Source organism: Zosterops lateralis (assembly GCF_965231275.1).
Source record: "Zosterops lateralis genome assembly, chromosome: 20".
NCBI classification, from domain to species: domain Eukaryota; kingdom Metazoa; phylum Chordata; class Aves; order Passeriformes; family Zosteropidae; genus Zosterops; species Zosterops lateralis.
Window position 1 is genome coordinate 2,405,743 of NC_139780.1, and position 24,681 is coordinate 2,430,423.

Genomic DNA, 24,681 nt, shown 5'->3' on the forward strand with positions numbered 1-24,681 from the left:
CACCAAATCCCTGAGATCAGATATTGCAGCTCCAACAGCCCGTGCTGGCTTCCCTTACACCAAGGGTTGCGTAAAGGAGGGCAGCTCACAGTGAGAGAACAGGGCTGCAAATTCCATGGGCTGCAAATTCCATGGGCTGATGGTTTCCTTCTCTCAGAGGCCCAGGATCCAGGCCCAGCACTGGCCACACTCCCCTGGTGTCACTACAGGAGCCATTCCCTTCCCTGCTCCTTTCTCCTTCACCAGGGTTTGCACTCCTGGCTCAGGCTGCCTCTCCCCAGATGGAAAAGGAAAATAATCTGGGTTATTTCAGAGGATTTGTAGAAGAGAAGAACTGGGAGGAGGTTATTGTTTTTACTAAGATAGAACTGCCAAGAGACCCAAGAAAGCCTCACAGGAACACCTGAGGGAAGATCTGAACTGCAGGAGGAAGGGCAGGAATGCACTCTGAGAGCCAGCCCTAATCCACAGGTGACACACATTAGGAGAGACCTGAAAGCTCATCCAGCCCCACCCCAGCCATGGGCAGGGACACCTCCCACTGTCCCAGGCTGCTCCAAGCCCCAATGTCCAGCCTGGCCTTGGGCACTGCCAGGGATCCAGGGGCAGCCACAGCTGCTCTGGGCACCCTGTGCCAGGGCCTGCCCACCCTGCCAGGGAACAATTCCTGCCCAAAATCCCATCCAGCCCTGCCCTCTGGCAGTGGGAAGCCATTCCCTGTGTCCTGTCCCTCCATCCCCAGTCTCTCTCCAGCTCTCCTGGAGCCCCTTTAGGCCCTGGAAGGGGCTCTGAGCTCTCCCTGGAGCTTTCCTGTCTCCAGGCTGGACACGGATGTCAGTTCCTCAATGTCCAGCCAAACAACCTCCTGTTGGGAAAAGCCTTAAAACCCCTCCACTTTGGTGGCTGCTCCTGGCAGGACCTTCCCTGCCAGACCAGACTGGACAATCCCTCCCCCCTCCAGCCCAGCTCCTCCCTGTGTGTCCAACAGGAACAAAACCAACCCATCCCATCCTCTGGGGGCAGACAGGGGGAAAAGCTACACCCCAAGTGAGAAAACCAGGATGCCAAAGGAGAATCACACAGGGGGAACACAGAGTGAAGAGACCCCCCCCCAGGGCAGTGCCTGCCCCACTCTTTGCTCACCTTCTTCTCATCCCCCTCCTGCAGGAGCTGGAGGTGGCTCCTCTTCTCGCTGTCCCTGCGCAGGGAGCTGTTCTGGTGGTGGGGCAGCCCCGTGGGGGGGGACACGCTGCGGCCCTGGGGGTCCACCCAGGTGTAGATGTGGTTGGTGACGTAACCCCCGGGGATGCGCCCCACCGAGTGCACCGACAGGTTCAGCTTCTTGCAGCCCTTCAGCACCTGCAAGGCAAAGCCAAAGACAAGGGGGGTTAATGCCCACAGGGATGTCATCCTAATGTTTCCTTGCTTTTGAGTTGTTTGGATCTCTGCAGTGGAGATTCTCATGTTTAGAATTCAGCTATTTTGTTTACGTGTTGTTGGGAAAGATGGGACAGGAAGAACTTGTGGATATGATTGTCTGGTAAGAAATGCTGGAGATGTAAAACCTGTGAGGGAAATAGAAATGAAGGGCAGCTCTGAGATGTGATCATGGCAGGCAGGAAGACGGGGATGAGCTGGAGATGGGTTGAAGGACAGAAAACAAAAGGCCCCAAGGGTGCAGCCCCTCTCCACCCTGCCAAGGTAGCAGGGAGAAAACAGGTAAGAAAGTAGCTTATAGAGTTTAGAATATAAAATGACATGGTTATATAGTAGCTCTTATAGGCTGCATGCAAAGTTTGTAGGTTTTGTATCTTGTGCTGGTTGGTCACTGTAAATTAGAATATTCAACACAAAAAGAGATAGAATGGATTGTAACAAGGTCCTCATGCTCTTCTTGCTTTGCCCCTCTCTTCCCCTCTCTCTCTTGCTTTTTACCTCTCTTGCCTCTCCCCTCTTTTCCCCTACTCTCTTGCTTGCTCTCTTCCCCCCACTCTTATCCCGCTTCTACCCCTTAGATCTACCCCATCTCTCCCTCTCTCTTTGGGGTTCCCTCCAGCCCAGGCTGGTGGCTGAAGGCAAAGCCCTTTTTACCCACAACCCTTGCAATAAACCCACGTGTTTCTAGAATATCTCAGCTCTGCAGAGTTCCCTCTCCCTGCCGTCCATGGATGTTACTACATGTTTCTCCTCATGGTTGATGGTGATGTTCACCAACGAGGTGTTGTTGGCAACCTGTGTAGCCAATCTTTTGCCTTCTGATCAAAGTTGTATAAGATGGAGTCAGAAAATTAAAATAGAGCTTTTCCTGCCTGACCTTCTGCTGCCTGCCTCCTCCTTTGTGTGTCTGAAATAGCAACACAGGGCAATTTGGGCTTGAGGCAGGCACAGCTTTGCACTTCTGGAGGTGTAAAGATCTCCAGCCCCTCTGCAGGCATCAGCTGAGTGATGGAGGTGTGTATAGAGCTGGTGGGAAAAGCTGGGATATTTTTCTGTTCTCTCCAGAGTTAAGGCAAAGCTGCTGCTGAGAAAACACAGAGAAAACCTTTCCCATCAGCCAGGGAAAGAGCAGAGTGAAGCAAAGTGGGGAGGGGAGGTGGGCAGAGCTATGCCCAGGGTGGGCTGAGCCCAAGACTGAGCAGGTTCTGCAGCTCTGGAGAGGAGTCAGCAGGTCAGGGAGCACAGCAGCACTGATCCTTGTCCAAAGTCCTCTCACAGAGCCTCTTTAGGCTCCATCAAAGTGCTCCAAGATCTCCCTGGAGCCTTCTCCCCTCCAGGCTGAGCAGGGGTGTCAGCTCTCAGTGATCCTGCTGGCAGCAAACAAACCCAGGGTGGGAAAAGCCTCAGCTCAGCCCCAACTCTGCCCCCACAGCTCCAACCTCTGCCATTGGAAAGGCTCCTGATGCCTGCAGGGAACATTGACAGCACTCCCAGAAATTCAGCCACTGAGTTACCAGCTGCCTGTCCCAGCACAAGCAGTCAATTAATGAGTGGGATAATTACTAAATACATTCCCACACTTAAACCAGCAGGCACAGAGATGACCTTGGGGGCCGGGGGAGGTGATTTGCAATCGCTCCTCTGCCCCTCCAGCTCCCACTGGGAGAAGCTGACACAGGAAACTGCAATTAGCACCGAGGAGTTCTCCCTGGGGACAGCTCTAAGTGCTGATCCCTCCAGAGGCCTCAGGAACACCAGCACTGCAGATCTGCTCTCAGAAAGGAGGTGTTTGGGGTTTTTATCCCGTGTATACATCATCTTGATGAGCTGCTCCTGCAAGGTGTCTCATGAGCAGAGAAGCTGCTGAGCAAAGCTTGTGGCTGGGAAGGACTAAAACCAGCAGCTCCTCGGTAAAGGGTAAAATTGTCAGTAACTGGGCTGGCTGCATCCCAGCCCTGACCTGGCAGCACTCCTGTGAGGCACAGAGGATCCAGCCCAAAGCCCAGCTCAGCATCTCCATCACAAGGAGCACCTTGGCTGCAAACCTGCCACATGTCCCCAAGGTCACCGTGGGCCTGGAGGGCTGGCACAGGGACTGCCAAACCAACAGGGACACTCAGAGAGGACTTCACCCCCCTGGGCTGCTCACCAGCTCCAGCCCCTGCAGCTTCCCAGCCCCTCAAACACAGGAGAAGGACCAGGCACAGGAGAAGGGACAGGCACAGGACAAGTGACAGGCACAGGAGAAGGGATAGGAACAGGAGAAAGGACCAGGCACAGGAGAAGGGACCAAGCACAGGATAGGGGACAGACAGAGGAGAAGGGACCAGGCACAGGAGAAGGGACAGGCACAGAAGGGACCAGGCACAAGGGACAGGCACAGACGGGACAGGCACGGGACAGGGGACCAGACACAGGAGAAGGGACCAGGCACAGGACATGGGACAGGCACAGGAGAGGGGACCAGGCACAGGACATGGGACAGGCACAGGAGAAAGGACAGGCACAGGAGGAGGGAACAGGCACAGGCAGGGGTTCCCCATTGGGCACCCTGGAGTGTCACAGCTCCCCGGGGACAGGGCAGGGGAGGCTGATGAAGCCTGGCAGAGCTATTTAGCCTCAGCCAAATGTCATCCCCCGGCAGGGCAGGCACAGCAGCAGAGCTGCTCTCTGGAGGCCCAGGGAAGGCAGCAGGGGTGAGAGGCCAGAGATTTACACCGGGATTTTTATGTCCCCCGGCAGCTCCCTTTGACAGGGCCACCAGGAGTGGGGATCCGGGCTCAGGGAGATGTTTTATGCATGAAGGTGACAGCAGAGAGCCTAGGGGAGGGGAGCAGCTGCACGGCTGGAGGTTCCCTGGCAGAATCATCCAAGGGGGGACACGGGAGGGAACAGAAGCTGGGAGTGCCCAGCAGGACATTGTTGGTGACAGTGTCTCCCAGGCAGACAGAGCTGGTGACACTCTGGGCAGTCCTTTAGACACTCACTGAGGTCTCCCCTGTACTCAGGGAGAACCAGTGCTGGGAAAGATGGGACAGGAAGGGCTTGTGGATATGATTGTCTGGTGAGAAATACTGGAGATGTAAAACCTGTGAGTGAAATAGAAATGAAGGGCAGCTCTGAGATGTGATCATGGCAGGCAGGAAGACGGGGATGAGCTGGAGATGGGTTGAAGGACAGAAAACAAAAGGAGTCAGGAATGTAGCCCCTCTCCACCCTGCCAAGGTACCAGGGAGAAAACAGGTAAGAAAGTAGTTTATAGAGTTTAGAATATAAAATGACATGGTAATATAGCAGTTCTCATAGGCTGCATGCAAATTTTGTAGGTTTTGTATCTCGTGCCGGTTGGTCACTGTAAATTAGAATATTCAACACAAAAGGAGATAGAATGGATTGTAACAAGGTCCTCGCTCTCTTGCCCTCGCTCTCTTTTCCCCCTACTCTCTTCTACCTCTTGCTCTTGCTCTTCTACCTCTTCTACCTCTCTCTTACCCCTCTTAGCTTTTTTACCTCCCTCACCTCACACCCTCTCTCTCTCTTTGGGGTTCCCTCTAGCCTGTTCATCCAGCTGCAGCTGTGAGAGGAGATGAGAGGGAAGCAGTTTTCCCTCACTTTCCCTGGGATAACAGCACTGCACGTGCCCCACACTGGAGCACAGCACAGGGACAGGATCTGGCACACACCTACAGGACCTTTGTGCAGCCACACTCTGAACCAGACCTCAGCAAAGCACTTGGCACCAGGAGCTGCAGAGTGACGAGGCACCAGGTGAGCCAAGTGCATCCAAACCGGGCCAGAATCCAGCAGCAGCTGCTGTGCTGAGCTCCAGGAGAGCAGAGTTTCCATCCATCTCCCTGCAGAGAGAGAAATGCTGCACTTCCCCTCTATTTTGGGTTTTTTTTCTCCTTGTCAGGTTTTACCAAGGCCAGACCTCAGCCCTGTGTGTTCCTGTGTGTCCCTGTGTGTCTTTGCGTGTCCCTGTGTGTCCCTGTGTGCAGGGAGGGCTCAGAGCAGGGCCCAGGCTCTGCTCCAGCAATAGGACAAAAGGAATGGGCAGGAACTGATCCCCAGAAGTTGCACCTGGACATGAGGAAGAATTTCTTCCCTGTGCAGTGACCGAGCCCTGGGATAGGAGCCCAGAGAAGGTGTCACCACTGTGTCCTCCTCCCCTGGGAGCCTTTATCCTGCTGCTCAGGCTTTGAGCACCTGGCTGTCCCCACTCCCAGCGAGGTGTCACAGAGCCACCAGGCTGGCACCAGCCTTCCAATGTGGGTTTTACTGCCAGCCCTGCTTATAAAGCCACCAGAGCAAGAGAGAGGGCCAGAGCCTGCCCACACAGACAATACAGATCATTCCAGCCCAGAGTTCTAATCACAGAATTCCAGAATCACGGAGGTTGGAAAAGACCTCCCAGACCATCAAATCCAACCTGTGTCTGATCCCCACCTTGTCCCCAGCCCAGAGCCCTGAGTGCCACCTCCAGCCCTTCCCTGGACACCTCCATAGATGGGGACTCCCCCATAGCAGCCCTTTCCAATGTTTAATCCCCCTTTCCATGGGGAAATTCCTGCTGGTGTCCACCCTGAGCCTCCCCTGGCCCAGCCTGAGGCCGTTCCCTCTCCTCCTGTCCCTGTTCCCTGGAGCAGAGCCCGACCCCCCCGGCTGTCCCTTCCTGGCAGGGACTTGTGCAGAGCCACAAGGTCCCCCCTGAGCCTCCTTTTCTCCAGGCTCAGCCCCTTCCCAGCTCCCTCAGCCCCTCCTGGTGCTCCAGACCCTTCCCCAGCTCCATTCCCTGCCCTGGAATTGCTCCAGCCCCTCCAGGTCCTTCCCAAACTGACAGGCCCAGAACTGCACACAGGATTTGAGGTGCCCCAGCAGTGCCCAGCACTGGGGACATCACAAGGGGCAGGCTCTGGGTGGGAATTCTACAGGAGTAAAACTTTTTCCTCCCAGACACACCAAGTCCTGCGTGCACTGACTGCAGAGTTACCCCCAAAGCCACAGCAGAACTCATCCTGTAAGATTTTGGGAACTCAAGGGGATGTGATGGGCACAGTGAACCTCACCCAGCCAGCCCTAAATAACAAATCCCCCCTCCTCAATGCCCTGTGTGCAACCAGACAGTGCAGGCTGCATCTCCAAGGCTGCATCTCCATCCCCTTTCTCAAGCCATTCCAGGGATTTGCTGCCTGTTGTTCAGTGCTGCTGGGTTTTGCTCCAGCCTCAGATAAGATTTGGCCTTGTCCCATCTCTGACGTGTTTGAGGACTGTGGGGTGGGAGGTTTAGGGCCCAAGCTCACCTGCCAGCAGCCCAGCTTAAAGAAATCATTTATGTGACTCTGAGAATTAGTGCCAAAACCTTTAGCAGAGGAACAGTCACCAAGTGCCCAGAAACGCCATCAGAAGCAGCAAGTGCCAGAGAGAGGGGCAGATTGATTCCATGAGGCCACTGATCCCCTAACAACACTCCATTTAATTATCTCTCAAACCCTCTCAGAGGGAAGGAGATCGTTTAAACTGATCCAAAAAAAAAAAAAAAGGAAACACAAATCCCATGTGCCACAATTACATTTAAAAAAAACCACCATAAAACCCAAACAGCTCCCAGGACATCATGTTCTTTCCTAGGACTCAGAGTGGCAGCTGCCACCCCTCTGAAACCCTGCCAGTCTCACATCACTGAGGGCTTTCCTCTCCCACCACCATCACCATTCCCCCCATCACATTCCCTCAGAGGCTGAGTGTAAAACCATCTCCAAAAATCCCCCCAGAAGGAGCACAGATGCCAGAAATCGATGGCAATTAATCCCCAGGACCCTCCTGGCAGGGACACAGCCCCCTCACTTCCCCTTTCCCCGGATGAAAGGAGCAATGGGCTCCCGTGGAGGCTGGAGTGGGAAGATCCCAGTTGGACACCGGGAGCATTAACCACGAGCCATCCTCCCCCTCTTGCCACTGCCTCGAGCTGCTTTTCCTCCCGGCAGGAACAGCCTCGCTGGAGCTGCTTTGGCTCTGGGATAATGAGCACGGAATAATGGGCATGGGATAATGGGTATGGGATAATGGGCATGGGATAATAATGGGCATGGGGTAATGGGCATGGGATAATGGGCATGGGATAATAATGGGCATGGGATAATAATGGGCATGGGATAATAATGGGCATGGGGTAATGGGCATGGGGTAATGGGCATGGGATAATAATGGGCATGGGGTAATGGGCATGGGATAATAATGGGCATGGGGTAATGGGCATGGGATAATGGGCATGGGATAATAATGGGCATGGGGTAATGGGCATGGGATAATAATGGGCATGGGGTAATGGGCATGGGATAATGGGCATGGGGTAATGGGCATGGGATAATAATGGGCATGGGATAATGGGCATGGGGTAATGGGCATGGGATAATAATGGGCATGGGATAATGGGCATGGGGTAATGGGCATGGGGTAATGGGCATGGGATAATGGGCATGGGATAATGGGCATGGGGTAACGGGCATGGGATAATAATGGGCATGGGGTAATGGGCATGGGATAATGGGCACCGCTCTGCTGGCAGCTCCAAAGGTCAGTGCAGAGGTTATCAATCAGGAATTTGGCAGCACGTCCCCAAAAAAAAAGTAAGGCACAAGCTTAGGAATAAAGCCGCAAAGGGAAAGAAGTGCTGAGGTGCCACAGGAGGGAGGCAGAGGCAGCTTTTACAGCTCGTTCAGGCACCGTGCGAGGAGAAGTTTTCCCTGACACTGTTCCCTGCTCCATCCCGGGCTGTTCCTGATGGACTCGGGTGGGTTTGAGCCTGTGGGATCAGAAGGACTGAGCAGAACGATTCTGCTGCCCGGGAATGGAGCAGCTCCCTGTGGTGCTGGGGAGGGGAGGGGGCTGCAGGAGATTTTACAGGACAGGGATTGAGGCACCTCAGCCCAAAGGCTCCTCTGCCCGGACAGGACAGCAGGGACAGGCTCTTGCAGGGGTCAGCTGCAGGCAGGACGGATAAAAGGCTTCTGCAGCTCCCACTGCACACCTGGGCAAGGCCAAACCTGCCAGGTGAAGCAAGGAGAGGCTGTCCCCTGCCTCAGACTGTAAATAAGATATTTTGGAACAAGTGCTGCCCAGAGAAGCTGTGGCAGTGTCCAGGGCCAGGCTGGATGAGGTTTGGAGTACCCTGAGATAGTGAGAGGTGTCCCTGCCTATGGAACTGGATAAGCTTTAAGGTCCCTTCCACCCCAAACCAGTCTGGCATTCCATAATTTTAAGCCTATCCCATCCCTGTGCTGCCTGACACAGCACAGGGAGCCTGGAGTGCTCTGACGTGGGCAAACAGCTCATCCCAGAGAGAAATGGATCAGGGAAAAGGTGACCCAGAGGCAGGAGGGGAGAGCAGGACACAGAAGAGAAGCACAGATGGAGGGACAGCAGCGCAGGGGACACGGGGGACACAGGGGTGACACGGGTGACACAGGGGTGACACGGGGGATGATGCAGGAGCACAAACAGGAGTTGCAGGAGGCCCAGTCCAGCCTCTCTCCCCCCTCCCAAGGCAAAGGACAGCAGTTGGGCTTTCAAGTGGTGGTGCTTATGCAAATCAATGCAAATCGATGGATAATTATGGTGATTGCACACATTCAGCCCCAAGGCATCGGGAAGCCCGTGTCCCTCTCACCGGGGAAGGTCAAGTGAAATCTTAGCTCCAGCACCTTCTCCCTGCAAGGGCTGACACCTCCCCATCCCCACTCTGAGACCTCCCACCACCCCTCCAGGCTGCTCCCTGCCCAGGAAAACCCAGGACAATTCTAAAAAAGAGCAGAAAACTCTTCATAATTGTGGAAATGAAGCAAAACCGAACCATGTTTGGGTGCTCTCAGGGCAGGGAGAGGTGTAAGGGAAATGTAGATTAAAGCACTGCCTCCTGCTCCCTCGGGTCTTCTCCTGCTCCACACCGAGCAATGCTGAAGGAGTGATGTAAAGGCCATATTGTATAAACTTAATTCTTTGGGGAAAAACTTCAATGTGGGGAAGTGAGGGAGACACTGGATGAAGCACTGAGCCCCCTCCAGCACCTCCCACCCACCCCGAGGGGCTCCGAGGCAATTCCTGAGCCCAGCCAGAGGCAGCTGCAGCACCAGAGCTCCTCCAGGGCCTGGCTCCACTTTAACTCACCAAGCAATCCTGACAGAGAGAACTCACAGAGCATCCAGCCAAAGGAACCCGAGGTAAATCACACCAGCAGATGCTTTGTCACTTTAACTGAGGGCACCTAGAGCTGAGTGATGCTCTGTGGCATTGAGGAAAGTGTCGAGAAAATCCATCCCCTTCCCTGGGGACAGGGGAACTGCGTAAAGGATATTTTAATTCACTAGTTCTGACGCTTCTGTTTTCTTGCAATGGCCACCAGAAGGAAATAAGCTTTTTATCCTCCAGGTCATCTTATCAATTTCTCTGCTGAGGCAAAACTGTTTGTTTACAAGGAGCCCACTAAATACCATCACTGCAGGAACTCCAGGATGCCCTGACAATGCTAACCCTGATGAACAAGCCAGCCCTGCTGCCAAGTCCTATCATCCTTGCATTATGAGGAGAGGAGAGATTAAGGACCTCATTCCAATCTTTTGCATCAGTATAAAGTCATTTGATTTCATTAGGGCTGATTGTGATTTGCTGGTGAAATGAAGGGAAGCAGATGACTGAGGGAAACCAGTGGCACAGCAGCAAATACAACTGAGTCCTAAACCAGGTGGAGCAGCCAAAGCCACGTCCCCACAGCCCCTGGCTGGGTGTGCAGCTTCACCCCAGCCCCAATCACAGCAGGAATTCATGTGGAGCTCAGAGCAGTGACAGGACTCACAGTGACAGGAGAGCAGCACCTTGGCCAGCTCCAGTGCTCAAACCTGCCCCACCACAGCTCCACATCTGGAATTAGGAGCAGCCCTTCCACATCTGTCCTCTGCCATCAGCCCTCGCCTTCAACGAGCTTTAAAAGTCATTTTAAATGCAGATTCCTCCAAGCTCGACAGTGGAGAGTGACCATTTTCCCTCCTCCTTTTTTCCCACAGGGAGATCCTGGTGCATTTCCACCCTCTCTTTCCAAGTCCAGCTGAGGGCAGGAGCTGATCCTGGTGCCTTTACACTTCCCACCCTCTCCCTCCAAGTCCACCTTGAGGACAGGAGCTGGAATGGAATCTGTCTGCAGGACAGAAGGGCACAGCAGGAGCCCCTGCCATCTCACACCTGCCTTTTAAACTGTGAGTGTTGTTGGTTTTTTTGTTTTTTGTTTTTTTTTTTGTTTTTTTTTTTTTTTTTTTTTGAGTGCGGGTTTGGGGTTTTTGTCTCTAAGGAAGTGATTACCACTCCAACTGTCGGGGTGGATGCCAGTCACATCCTCCTTGTCCATGCTCCAGCTCCCCGAGCTCCCTTGGGAAGGGAGGAAATTTCAAGCCTCTTTCTTTAGCGCCTTCTAAAAACACAGAGCTGGTGATAAGCACAATAAGCAGTGAAAGGAACGAGGCTGATTATGTTCCCAGAATCAGGGAATCGATGGATTGCCTTCACCCCTCAGCCATCCCAGCTCCAAGCACTTGGAAGGGTCAAAATTCGACCAAACCAAGCTGCACTCACTCCTCTGAGCCCTGCCCACAGTGCTGGGGTGATTAAATGAGCAGTGTCAGGTCGTGGTAATCAATTAATTGGGCACCACAAGAAACAATGACATGGAATTTGCTTTATTGTAAGCTGGCTGGAAAGAAAAATGGCTGGAAATATGTTTCTGAGGCTCAGGGCTGCACATCTCTGCCTGTCATTTCTCAGAGGTCTTTCAGCTTTCTCACTCCTGGGGTCCTTTCTTGATGAAATATTACGGTCTCTGAAGAGATCACCTTGTTTGCCAGCATGAAAACCCACAGTGACAGGACATAAAAGGAATTTTAATCTCCTTTTGATTATTTTTAAGTGCCTACTTGACACTTCCATCAGAGCAGGAGATGGAAAGGCTGGGAGGGAGTGAAGAGCTCTCCTGGAACAGAGGGATGGTGGTGGCTGGGGATGAGATCCCCTCTGTCCCAGCCTGGGGTGTGATGTGATATCCTCGATACAATTCCCTTCCCTCACAGCTCAGGGAGGGGATGGGACCCCTCTGGATGTGACCCCCTCCCTTCCCTGTGTCACACAGGGACACACAGGACAGGCTGGCACTGCCACATCCTGGACCCCTCCGCCTCATCCCAGCCTCTTTCCCCAGATGAAAAACCCCAGACAGGGCACTGGAACTACCCCAGTTCCTTCAGAATGAACTCAATTCCAGCCCAGTGATTTCAGCAAAGCCAACACAGATTTACACCAACACGAAAGAATCAAACTCCCCAAGCCCAGCACATCCAAATTAGGGGAGTTTTGGTGATTTTGGTCAAGCTGGTCCAGATTTGCCCAGCTGTCAGCAGGGCCAATGGTGCTGCTCTTTGAGGCTGGTGTAGCTCATCCTAAATTAGGAATTTTTCCACTTTTTGCTTTCTCTTGTGCCCTCCTGTGAGCCTGATATTTCTGGGTCTGAGAGATTTCAGCCTGCTGGCAGCTGATAATTTTTTCCTCAAGAAAAAAATTTCTCAGGAAAGCTTCTTCTCAAAACAATCTGGGCAAACAACTCTCCTTTCTCAGAACAATCTTTCTCCAGGTGGTGTTTTGCTGTTTCTCTGGTTTAACCAATGGGATCAGAGAGGTGTCGTTCCTATTCCCCAACCATGGTCAGTCTGGATGGGAACACCTTATAAAAGGTAGTGAGAATTAGACAATAAAGCCTTTTTTCTGTGCTCTTTGCCTTCTGAAATATTTGGAGTCTTTCATCTTTCTTTCATGTCCTACAACAACACCCTCCCTCCATAAATGTCCTTTTATCCAAAAGACATAAAAACCTACAGCAGAGCAAGAGAAGTAAGGGGTGGAGGAGAAAGGAGTGTGAATTTAATGCCAACCCTGAAGCATTGGGGAAACACCTCCCTGGGTAACATTTTGATGGTCTAAAGCCACAAAAACACCTTGATTTTAAGTCCAATGGATAAAATGTGACAGCTGATCAATATAAACTTCCAGCACAACTGCTAAAATATAGCAGTATAAGCAAAATACAGCAGTATATGCTAAAATACAGCAGTATATGCTAAAATACAGCAGCATATACACCATAAATAGTAAAATAAATATATATATATAGTGTATAGATATATAATAATATTCTAAATAGCAAGGCTGATAAAAGCCAAGCGAGCTCTAAAAATATGACAGAGACAACACAAACTTCTCCACTTACCCCATAATTCAAATGCTGGTGATCTTTAGCTAAAGTGCTCTCCTGAATGCTGCAGTGATGGAGCTGTAATTGCAATGGAATCATTTAATTTGGGTTTGGATGAGACAGCCCGAGCGTGGAGCAGACAAGGCATAAAACTCCCGTGCTCATGTAAAGGTTAAGGAGCTGCTCCTTAAGGGAATTGATCTGGAGTGCTGAGGTAATCTCGTGGTTGAAGTCAGAATGCCACTTTTTATCTCATTTACACTTGAAACATCTGCAAACAGCAGTGCACTGTGTGAGGCCAGCAGTGAGCTTTGAGCTGGGACAGCACACAGGTCACTCTGGTGTTGTGGCAGGTGTCACCTGCTGCCACAATTCACTTCGGGTGCGTCACTGAGCGATGCTGAAAATTCCAGGAGGGACCAGAAATTGCTGCTGCCCCACAGCCAGCACTTTTCTCCTTGAGAGAAGGGATAAAAATAGCTGGGCTGCCCCTGCATGGCCAGATGTGCATGGAAAGGCAGCAGAGATGCCATGAGCTATAAGAAGAACTCAGTGCCTGCCCTAGGAATTCTCATCTGTGAAAAACTCTCTTTTAAAAACTTATAAGTTTAATAAAAAAAGTACAAATAGACAATTAAGAGACAAAAAGGGCAAATGTTCCAGCTGGGGTGCCTCACAAGAAAGCACACTCTTCCCTTTCAATGACTGTGTTGTAAGGATTGCTGTTTTACATATTCAGAAGATACTAAAACATTCTTTTCTGTTTCAAGTATCTCCAAATCATCTTATTTGATAGATTTATTTGTGAGTGGCTCCACTCTGTCTGGTAACACGGGGCTTGGCTATTTTTATTTTGATAAAAAACCAGAAATCCAGCAGCCTTCATGCAGGGCCATAAGGTGACGAGCCCTCCCCTATATTTTTTGGCCTGGTCAGCTCAGATGTCACGAAGAAAAAAAACATAATCTTTCTACTATTCACACTATGTCACAATCGGAAAATACATCCATCACCTCTCTAAAAATTAACAAAACACGACACAGTACGATTACACATATAATATTCATTCCAATATTTGTGAAAAGCCAACTTTATAATACACATTTATAACATCATCCAATGCTGCACAAACATTGCCTTCATCCCCTGCTCTGCCCTCGCAGCTCCTCGCTGTCACAGCCGGGCACCCCGAGTGGGTCTGTGGCTTGGGAAGTTTGTCACACTCAGCCCTGGGAGCCTTCCCGAGCCCCAGAAGGAGCTCTGACATCTCCTGTCAGCACAGCACAGCCGTGCCTGTGATGGAGAGCAGGGTCAGACAGCTCCTTGCTGCAGGACAGAGCTGGGGAAGCTCAGGCGGAGCTGGAGCATCACTGCCTGTGCAGGGATGGGAGTGGAGCTTTGATCAGACACCTTTTGGCCAGGGAGCTGAAGCATCAGGCAGTGAGTGAGTGTCTAGAGATCAGCTACACGGCCAGGGGCTCGTGTTTATAAAGTCTCTCTCTCTCTCTCTCTCTCCTCAGCTTTCTCTCTGTCTATTTGATCCCGAACACAGCATGTGTGTGAATCCCAGGAGCAAACCCAGCTCTGGTTTATCACGGAATATCCTGAGCTGGAAGGCACCACAAGGATCCAACTCTTAGAGTGAACAGCCAATAAAGGGATGAAATCCCCAGTCCTGGGGTTGTGAGCACCAAGCTCTGACCAGCTGAGCTGGTGTTTCCCTCTGCAGGGCAGAGCAAGGGAGGAGGGCAGGACACGGCGAGGTTTGCTCTGCCTCAGGACACCAGAGCACAGGCAGAGGCCTTTGCAGAGCTGGCAGTGCACCAGCCCCAGCCCCACAGCCCAGGTTTCCAGGGGAAGCAGGAAGCACAAAACAAAGGCACCCATCACCACCTCCTGTCCCTGCAGCTCTGACACTCTGAATGACACCCAAAACATCAGTCTGAGGCATTTCTACCTTAAACCTTCAAATGCTGCCCTTGAGCATCGCTGAACACAATCTTCTCATTTCCCCCCCTCCCAAATGCAGCATCTCAGGGCCAATTAACACTTGGTTATTTTAAAATCTCCCAAGGGTTTATTAGAGCTGGACTGTAAATCACTCTGCCACACTTCCACCACCACGATGAAAAAAAAAAACCCTTTCCAGATGTGAAAAGAGCCCAAGAGCTCAAGGAGGTGCCAGCACAGGGCAAGTGATGGATTTGTTGTTGAAAGAAGTTCAGCTCAAAAGGAGACAATTTCTAAGCTGCTTTTTCCTATCAGGATCATATTAACAAAATATAGCTCTTGGCAAGGCACGTCCTCCAGGAATTATTTCTGTGCAGGAAGCACTTAGTTTCACTCAAAATTAATAATGTCTAAAAGGCATCAATTACATTATATTAGAGAACAAACAGAAAGTGATGTGAATTACCCGGCAGAGTGGGATGAATTGGAGATGAAGTCATGGAGCAGAGCATTCCTGACACCTGGTTCCTCTCCATAAAACCAAAATATGTGGGGGGCTGCAATCTCCGAGGCACAAAATTGCAAACTAACAACAGAAAGCTCACCCTGCTGTTGTCCTACAAAAATAATTCCTACAAAAATAATTCCTACAAACCTTTCCTCTGCTCTCAGCATTACCAGGGACTCATTTCCAGCCTGGAATTTGTGCCCTTGCCCAGGGCACTGATTTAAAGCTGGAGGAGCAGGGGACACAGGGGAATAAGTGCTCAGAGCTGGGCAAGATGAATGAGGAATCGCTCCACACGGAACAGGCTCCCAACAGAACCACTTTGGCTTATTATGGAAAAAAAAAAATAAAAATTAAAGCACAAACAGCTGGAGAACAGCCTTGTCACGCCAGATCCCAGCTCTGCACACGCTGCCTTTACAAATTGCTGCTGTAAAAGTCGATATTCTCCAGCTCGATGGGTTTTGTGCCTCGGGAAGGCTCCGAGTGGAGACACAGGATTAGCTCTGGGGATGGTTCGGGACACTCAGACCTGGATTGGCCTCTGAGCTCCGAGTTTCAGGTGAAAATCCCACAGTTTATGGAGTTCTCTGCTCACATTAGAGCTTTTATCGATAGCCCGCCGTGGTGTTCTGGGCTACAGCAGGTCTCCGGGGCATGTGGAGGGAGCGGGAGCCCATCAGTTGTGTAACCGTTCTCCTTCTCCCGCTGGAGCGTTCACAGGGGAATGGGGGATCTGCTCCTGCCTGGGGCGCGATGCGGCCCTTGGAGGGTTTGTGTGGGGTCTGTTCTGCTTTCCGTGCCTCAGTTTCCCCATCCCTGCGGGGATAAACCCACTAGAGCGGCTGGAGCGCGTCCCTAAAGCCCGGCTTATACAGATTTCCAGCTCCACGAGCTCCCCGGGCTGCGGGCGGCTTCCAGAGGCGCCACAAGAGCGCAGGACGAGCCCCGGCAGCTCCGTCCCCGCCGGGGGTGGCACCGCTATCGCCACCGCAAACTTTCCGTCCGTCCCGCCCGGCGCAAACCCGGAGCGGCACCGGGGAGGGGCTCCGGTACCACCGGGGGATGGGGATGGAGCACCGGGGGGATGCGGCTGGACGGGGAAAAGCCCCGGGAAGGGAAGGGAAGGGAAGGGAAGGGAAGGGAAGGGAAGGGAAGGGAAGGGAAGGGAAGGGAAGGGAAGGGAAGGGAAGGGAAGGGAAGGGAAGGGAAGGGAAGGGAAGGGAAGGGAAGGGAAGGGAAGGGGGGACACGGACAGGGCACTGGAGAGGCAGAGCGGGACAGGGCGCGCCGCGGAGCTCGAGGACAAGGCAGGATGAAGGAAAACCCCCCCGGAGCCGCCTTACCTTGACCGCCTCGGCGTGGGTCACTCTATCCAGCGACTTGCCGTTCACCCCTAAGATCTGATCGCCGACTCGCAGCCCCTCCCGCTCGGCCAGGGAACCCGGCTCCACCAGCGACACGTAGATCCCCACGCCGTGCTCGGCCCCGCCGCGGATGCTGAAGCCCAAACCCTCGTGGGCTTTGCTCCGGCGCAGCGTCACCTGCCGCAGCTCGCCCGGGACCACCGGCGGCGGGGCTGGGGGCGGCGGGGGGCGGCCGGGCGGGGGCAGATAAGGCCCCTCGGCCGTGTACTGATCGAAGAGGAGCTGGTCGGAGCGCGGCAGGACCAGGCGCAGCAGCGGCAGCAGCTGCCGGCGGCGGGGCCCGTCGAGGAGGGCGCGCAGGGAGCGCACCAGGTCGCAGACGTTGCGGCGGCCGTGGTAGGCGTTCAGGCACAGGATGAAGCGCTCCCGCTCCGCCTCGCTCAGCAGCGCCGTGAGCGCCTGGTGCAGCCGCCGCACGTTGGCCGAGAGCGGCCGCGGAGCCGGGCCCGGCGCCGAGCCCAGAGAGCCCGACGAGGAGGAGGAGGAGTGCACGGACACGCCGTCCAGCTCCGCGCTCATCGCGGCGGCGGCACCGCGGGGTGATGGGGAGCGCTGAGCCGGGCGGGAACGGAGCGAAACCGGGCGGGAACGGACCTGAGCAAGGCAGGAACGGACCAAAACCGGGCGGGAACGGAGCGAAACCGGGCGGGAACGGAGCGAAACCGGGCAGGAGCGCAGCCCCCCGGGCGGCACCGCCACCGACCGGCCCCGCCGCTCCACCTGGCCGAGCGCTCGCCGCCGGCTCCCCAGGAAGTGACGCGGCCGCCGTTGCCGGGAGACGGGTTATACAGAGCGGCCCCGGCGGCGGGACCGGACCCCCCCCGGCCCCCCCGCCCCGCCCCAGCGCCCGCCCCCGCGGGACCCGCAATTAGCGCGCCCGCCCGGCAGCGCTCGGCTCTGCCCTGCCCGAGGATCGGTGCAAAGTCCTGGCACCTTTCATCAGAGCGCCCGGGATGGAGCGTGTCCAGCCCTGAGCTGCCTCAGCTTCCCTCCGTGCCGGCGTGGGGATGGAGGACACCGGGGATGGAGAGGACACCGGGGATGGAGAGGACAGTGGGGGTGGAGAGGACAGTGGGGATGGAGAGGACAGTGGGGATGGAGAGGACAGTGGGGATGGAGAGGACAGTGGGGATGGAGGGGACAGTGGGGATGGAGAGGATACTGAGGATGGAGAGGACACTGGGGATGGAGCACACCGGGGATGGAGCACACCGGGGATGGAGCACACCGGGGATGCAGAGGACGCCCGGCAGGGATCAGTTTACAGCCGAGAACAGCCCGCCCTGGCGCACGGAGCCGTTACCTGACCCGCGGGGCTGTTTTTCCATCGCCCGCCGTGCCAGGTGTGGGATTGTTGTTACCTCCCGGCGCTGGGCTCGGTCACTGCTGAGTTACAGTGATGGGGATGTTCCCGCTCAGCTCAGAGCTGGGTCTGTTGTAATCGCACCTCAACGGAATTCAGATACATTTGTACCGACAGGGTGTTGAAGGAATCGATGATTGGGAAAGCAGTTTTTTTAAAAAGGAGAAATTTAGATTAAATTTTAGAAAGAAATTGTTCTTAAGAATTGAGTGAGGGTGTTGAGGCCCTGGCACAGGGTGCCCAGAGCAGCTGTGGCTGCCCCTGGATCCCTGGCAGTGCCCAAGGCCAGGCTGGACATTGGGGCTTGGAGCAGCCTGGGACAGTGGGAGGTGTCCCTGCCCATGGCTGGGGTGGAATGGGATGATCTGTAAGGTCCCTTCCAACCCAAACCACTCTGTGAGGCCCAAACTCCCAGCAATTAACTCCTCGTTTAGCAAACACAACCACCACAGGGAAACCCTTCCCGGGAGGGATCTTGGTGGTCCAGATCCGATGATCAGGAAGCTGGCAGGGCCTCAGGCACACTGTATTGCAAACCTGGATAGGTGGGATTCAGGGAAGCACATTCCCAGCTGGGATGCTCCTGCACAGGCAGACACCTCTTCTCTACCCCCACACCCCTAACCCTAACCCTAACCCTAACCCTAACCCTAACCCTAACCTCAGACCCAAAAGAGAAGCATCAGGACCAGGAATCAGTGCTGAAATCCATGGACTTGCTTTTCTGCTTACTGAATGAATTATTGCTTACTACGTGAGGTTTGAGTTTCTTTCACATCTCCGGAGCACCTGAGCAAAGACCGTTTTCCATCTCAGCCATTTGAAATCTTTCTGTCTTTGTTGAAGTACGTTCCATCTGCTCCAGCAGAGGAGGATTAAACCTAATTCATCAGATGCATCTTGATAGCAGCAGAAATTCATTTCGTTCATGGATATGATGGAAGAGCTTAAACAGCTGCATTACAAGTAGCTTTATGTATTAAAGCTTTGTTGGAGCTCTCAATGCCTTGTTTAAAGCAAAACCAAACAAAGCAGATTGCTAATTGAAATTCGCGTTCGAACCGTGGCTGATAAATAAGCAGATGGAACAGTCAACATTACTGGAAGGAAAAGGGACAATATAGGACAGAGAAGAGAGTAAAAACAAAAATACGCCTACATCAGCCAAACAGAGTGAGAGAAGGGGCAAACAAGGCACTGCAAGTCTCTGAGCTGCACTCAGACACGGTGCCAGTGCTCAGTCCTGCTCAGACTCCTCTATTTAAAGCACTGCGGTTCCCACCAGTGCTGTGTCTGAGCTCCTCCAGCCTTCTTTAATCCTACACCAAGACTCCAAATGTGTGAAGAGGAGCAGATGCAGCGAGAGCAGTGAGAGCTGCCCCTGCTGTGTGCTTGCTCCAGCCTGGAGCAGCACAAACATCTCCTCCCTCCTCAGCAGAGCACACCCAGAGCTGGGCCTTTGATGGCCAGAGCTGCCCAGTGCTGCCACTTGGGCCCTGATCTCTTGGCCATTACCTCAAAATACCACAAACTCAGCTTCCCAGTCCCAGTAAAACTCCAATCCAGTGCTACCCAGCACAAACGCAGACTGTGTTTGGGAATATTGGGAATATAATTGGGAATACTTGGGAATAATTCTGTTTTCCTGCTGTTAGCACAGCCCTGCCAGCAGACACTGCTCATCCTTGGGATGTCCCATCCACAGGGACAGCTCTGAGCCTTCCCTTTGGAAGTCATCCCTGCTTTGGCTTCTCCTCAGGGAAGTTTTACATTTAGATTGTTCACACATTGACAAGTGGCATCTTTACCATACACTCCAGACAGGGGCTCCCACTGCTTTTCCTTTGGAGAAGGAAAGGATTGAGGTCTCCTCATGGAGCCTCAGCTTTGAAGTGAATCCATCAGATGATGGATTTCTGGGCTCTTTGTCCTTTCCACTGCTGTAAACACCAAAGTCAGTCAGAGAGGGAGCAGCACATGGCTTTGGGCCAGAGGGGAAGGAGGGGGCTCATGCAGCTCCTGGGTTCAGGAGTGTTCCCACCCCTGAGCAAAACCTCTCCAAACTTCCTCAGCCCAGCTGATGCTGCTGAATAAATGTCCCCCATCAGTGTGCAACACCCAGGGCTCCTAGGGCCAGAGTCTCACTACATCAAAGTGGTCCTTCAGGATTTCTGAGGAAGAAATTATTCCCTCTGAAGATGGTGAGGCCCTGGCACAGGATGCCCAGAGAAGCTGTGGCTGCCCCTGGATCCCTGGAAGTGTTTAAGATCAGCTTGGAGCACCCTGGGAAGGTGTTCCCTGCTGGCGTAGAGGTGGGACAGAGTGATCTTTATGGACCTCCTAACCCAAAGCACTGGTGGTGAAGCCTCATCCCTGGAGGTGCCCAAGGAAGGCCTGGATGTGGCACTCAGTGCTCTGGGCTGGTGACAAGGTGGGGACCAGTCAAAGGTTGGATCTTGGAGGTCTTTTCCAACCTCAGTGATCCTGTGATGGTTTGGAAAGGGAGCTCTGCCAGGGGAGAGTTGGCAGCAAGTGCTCAGGGCAGAGGGTCAATGCCAGGGACAAACAGCATCACCTACAAACACCCTCTGGAGGCAAGATCCATGAACACTGAGAGTCCACAATAATTCCTGGGACAACTCCTGCCTGAACTGAACCTTTGTTAACTTGGGAGTGTTGCCTTGATTTTTCAGCCTTCTGATGTTTTACATTTCTGTACTGGAGTTCTCACCATTGTAACATAAACACAAAGTGATGTCTTGTAAATTGTGCATTCCTTCCTGGGCAAAGGACAAATTAACAGACTTCTAGTTTAACCAGTGGGGTCAAAGAAGCGTCAACCTCATCCTCCAATCCCTGATCAAACTCCAAAAACTATTTAAACCTTAATCCCAAATAAATGTCTTTCTTTTTTGCTCGCACTACCTGACAGTGAGTGTGATTCTTTGTGTCCATCTGACATGGGGGGACCCGACAGACACTGGCAATGGGAGCTCAGCACCCACTGCTCATTCCCAAACACCTTTCAGCACCACCACCTTCCTCTCCCAGCAGAGCCCCTCAAGGCCAGCAGGAACCCCAAAAGGTGTTATTCTTGTGAGGTTTTTAAACCATCCTTGCAGCACGAAATAATCCGACGCGTTTGCTAAGTGCCACCTGAATAAATTGCCTAACCTTTCCGCTTTAATCCGCTGTAATCACTTTCCAGAGGCACTCTTTAGAGAAGTGAGCTCCGTGTTTCCACAGCAGCTGTGCTCCTAATTAAAAGGCACTGTAGCAAAGAAGCCAACAAAACCTAATTCTGGCTGGAAGTTCTTTGCTGCAGTTGGAGGACTGAGGTGAGCTGTGAGGAGGGTTGGGGAGGAAGCAGCAGCTGCCTGTGCTGCTTAAGAGAGTCTTAGGGGAGGGCTGGCCCTCGGGGCTGCCTCTTGGCTAAATCCCTGTTTAGCAGATTGGCTCCCAATCCCCTGTCCCTGGCCAGGCTGGTTTGCACAGCTTGGACATGTGCAGGAATCAGCTGAGTGCTGCAGCTGAGTGCTCACAGAAGGAGCCAGAGCAGAGGGAGAAGCTCATCCACCAGTCCAGAGGGTTTTCCAGCAGAATTCCTGAGTGCCTTGGCTTCCAGCACCATTCCGGCTGCAGCAAAGCTGAATCCAGTTCAGGCACAAGTTCCCCACGGTGCAGGGAGCAGGCTCAGGCTCTGTCTCTTCAACTCCAGATATAACAGGCAGAAGTTGGATTTGAAGGGAAAGCTGTAGGAGCAGTGAGAAATCATCATTTCAAGGGAGATTTTTTTTTAAGCTCTGCGTTATGAGCATCAACCACTCGCAACAGGAATGTTTGCAGTGGATGGAGGTCGTTGTGTTTCATCAGACCAAGTTCAGTTTGACACATCCCAGCTGGGGCAGATCCTGGAGAGCAGGGCCCAAGCAGGCAGAGGGGGGAGGAAACTCTGACACTCCTTAAACCCTTTTAAATCTGCATATCTACAAATCTCCTGTAGCTCAGTGCCACACTAAGACTACACCTAAACAAAGCCAGTCCGAAACAGCTTCATTGGAGTGGGAATGGTGGTTTCCATTGTGTACAAGAACATCAAAGATCAGAGTTTTAGCACCAAACCCTAATGTTTCCATGGGGTGGACACTGCAGGGTTAGAGTTTAGCAGTCATTTAGATAGTGTGGATTAAAAACTTAATCGAATCAAACAGCAATAGTTTCACCTGCATTCCCAGCCATATTTTGATTTCAAGCCGTCGGAATGCTGTGACACTTACTAAAACCCCAAGTCAAAGCAATTCACATTCAAACAAACCTCCATTTGCTCCATTTTGTGATGAAAAAGCCTTTCCAAGGAGCAGAAGTTCCCCCTGATTTGCCTGCAGTGATCCCTCCACGGTGCCAACACCACTGAGTGTAACCCTGCATCGCAGAGCCAGATGATTTAAGAGCTGCAATCCTCCTCCTTTCTCCGGCAATTTCTTGCACTTATGCACTCTCCAGTCCTGCTTGAAATGCCTGAAAGAAAAAAAGCCACTTGCGTCATCAGCTCTTTTTTTTTCTCTTTTAATGCCCAGCACAAATCATGGCTAAGTCACGAAGTGGGCCTGGGTGTCACGGACAGGCAGAGCTGCCCCTGGCACAGGATCAGGTTCCTGCTCTCTCATTTGGGCACCTGGGCTGCTCAATTTGCTGTTTAAGGACACAAGGGCTGACTGTCCTTGGATGGGACAAGTGAGGTTTAGGGACCGTGGTTAGTGGGAATCTCCCTGCCTGTGGAAGGGGGTTGGAGCTGGATGAGCTTTAAGGTCCCTTCCAAGCCAAATTATTCTGTGATTCCACCATTCTGAGGCTGTTTTATGATTGGGGAGCTGTGGCATAGGGAGCACCTGCAGAAGGAGGCAATGTTGGGGCTGGGAATAACTTCCTGCACAGGGCTGGGTTATTATTTAAATTATTGTTTAATTTCTTGTATAAAATTGTATATTTATTGTTTATTCACTCTGCAGACATTGCCAAGCAAGTCCAACATTCCCAGCAGATGAGCTGGATGGCAGAGGACTGGCTGGGAAGTTGCAGGATGGATGGAGGGGGAGCACAGACTCTTTGTCCTTTCTGCATGATTTGGGGTTCACTTTGTGAACAGGGGGTGCCCCTGTGCAAACAGATCCCTCCAAGCTTGAATTCTCCTCCTGCTGGGTCCATCACTGCCCCAGCCCAGGAAAATCAGAGACATCACCCTGCTGGAGGTCTTGGCTGCTCTTGGAATGCAGCACCTCACACACAGGCTGGGATGCTTTACTGATGGAAAGATGGAATGGTTTGGCCTTAAAAATCATCTTGGTTCAACCCCCTGCCATGTGCAGGGACACCTCCCACTGTCCCAGGCTGCTCCAAGCCCCAATGTCCAGCCTGGCCTTGGGCACTGCCAGGGATCCAGGGGCAGCCACAGCTGCTCTGGGCACCCTGTGCCAGGGCCTGCCCACCCTGCCAGGGGACAATTCCTGCCCAAAATCCCATCTATGCCTGCCCTCTGGGGCATTCCCTGTGTCCTGTCCCTCCATCCCTTGTCCCCAGTCCCTCTCCAGCTCTCCTGGAGCCCCTTTAGGCCCTGCAAGGTGCTCTGGGTTCTCCCTGGAGCTTCTCCTCTCCAGACTGAGCAACTCCAGCTCTCTCCATCTCCAGAGCAGAGGGGCTGCAGCCCTCAGACCACCTTCTCAGTCCTCTCTGGACTCACTTCAGCAGCTCCACATCATTCTTATGGGGGCTGGCAGGGGGAGTACCAAATGAATTTGGGAGAAGTACAGTCCCTTTCTGAAGAGCTTTGTTAATACATCCTACAATTTCACATCAGACCTGAGCACTGCAGAGCTCATTTGCACATGTTCAGCCTCCCAGCAGGTGGGAGAATCAGGGGCTTCACTCACACTGGGAATTGACAAACTCACACAGAGCTAATTTAATTGGAAGGTATTTATCTCATTTGAAAACATTTATCTAATTCGAATGCATTTATCAGTCTGCTGGTAGTGAAAGCCTGTCACTCTGGCAGGATTTATGGGCCAGCTTCCCAAGCATTTCTGCAGTGGTGGAAGTGCCTGCAGTGGTACAAACCATCCCTGCAGGTTTGCATCAGGAGCACAACTCAGCCCTGCCAGCAGGAGAACTCAGCTGCAAGGTCTGATGGCACAGATTTGGGGGAGGGATGAACTCCAGGGCAGAAAGGGGGGTGCTCCTTACAGCTCCTCACTGAGACTGTTCCTTTCCCTGTGTGTCCATCTGGAGACTGTCCGTGTCCCAGGGGAAAGTGCAACACCCAAAATTCCCCAGGGAGCAGCTCAGTCCTGCAGTGACAGCCCTGGAATGCTGCCAGAGCATCACGAAATTCATCCTCCATTCCTCACCCCTGCTGGGAGTTTTGCTCCCCGTTCAACCATTGCCACAGGAATACAGGACTTTGTGAGCCTGGAGCCTCCCCATGAGCATCTCTGCTGGTGGGGATGATTTACACCGAGATTCCTCCTCTCCCCCAGAGGATAATGGGGCTGCAGGGTCACACTCTTCATCCAGAGCATGGCTCTCATCTCCTCCAGCCTGCAAACCCATCCCTGCCAGCCTGGAGAGGGATGCAGAGCTCTGGCCTCTGTGTTACAACCCTGCAGGAAGACAATCAAAAGAGAAGAAAAGGTTAATGAGGTACTAATCATTATAG

The 24,681-nt window shown here is 52.9% G+C and overlaps 1 protein-coding gene across 2 annotated transcripts in view; it reads right to left on the reverse strand.

The window, feature by feature from the left end:
* The window catches only part of WHRN (whirlin), a gene marked incomplete at its 5' end in the record, with an annotated part of 48,009 nt that extends 30,884 nt beyond the window's left edge, over nt 1-17,125 (reverse strand). The window contains 3 exons of one of the 2 annotated variants that reach the window (XM_083875562.1): nt 1,144-1,359; nt 12,737-12,799; nt 16,526-16,700. Coding sequence is in view for 1 of the 2 variants with exons in the window: in XM_083875561.1 (XP_083731687.1) it covers nt 1,144-1,359; nt 16,526-17,125 (816 nt within the window). Of the gene's footprint in view, nt 1-1,143; nt 1,360-12,736; nt 12,800-16,525 lie in introns of both variants that reach the window. The other variant, XM_083875561.1, reaches the window with a different exon arrangement.
* Nucleotides 17,126-24,681: the final 7,556 nt, after the last annotated feature.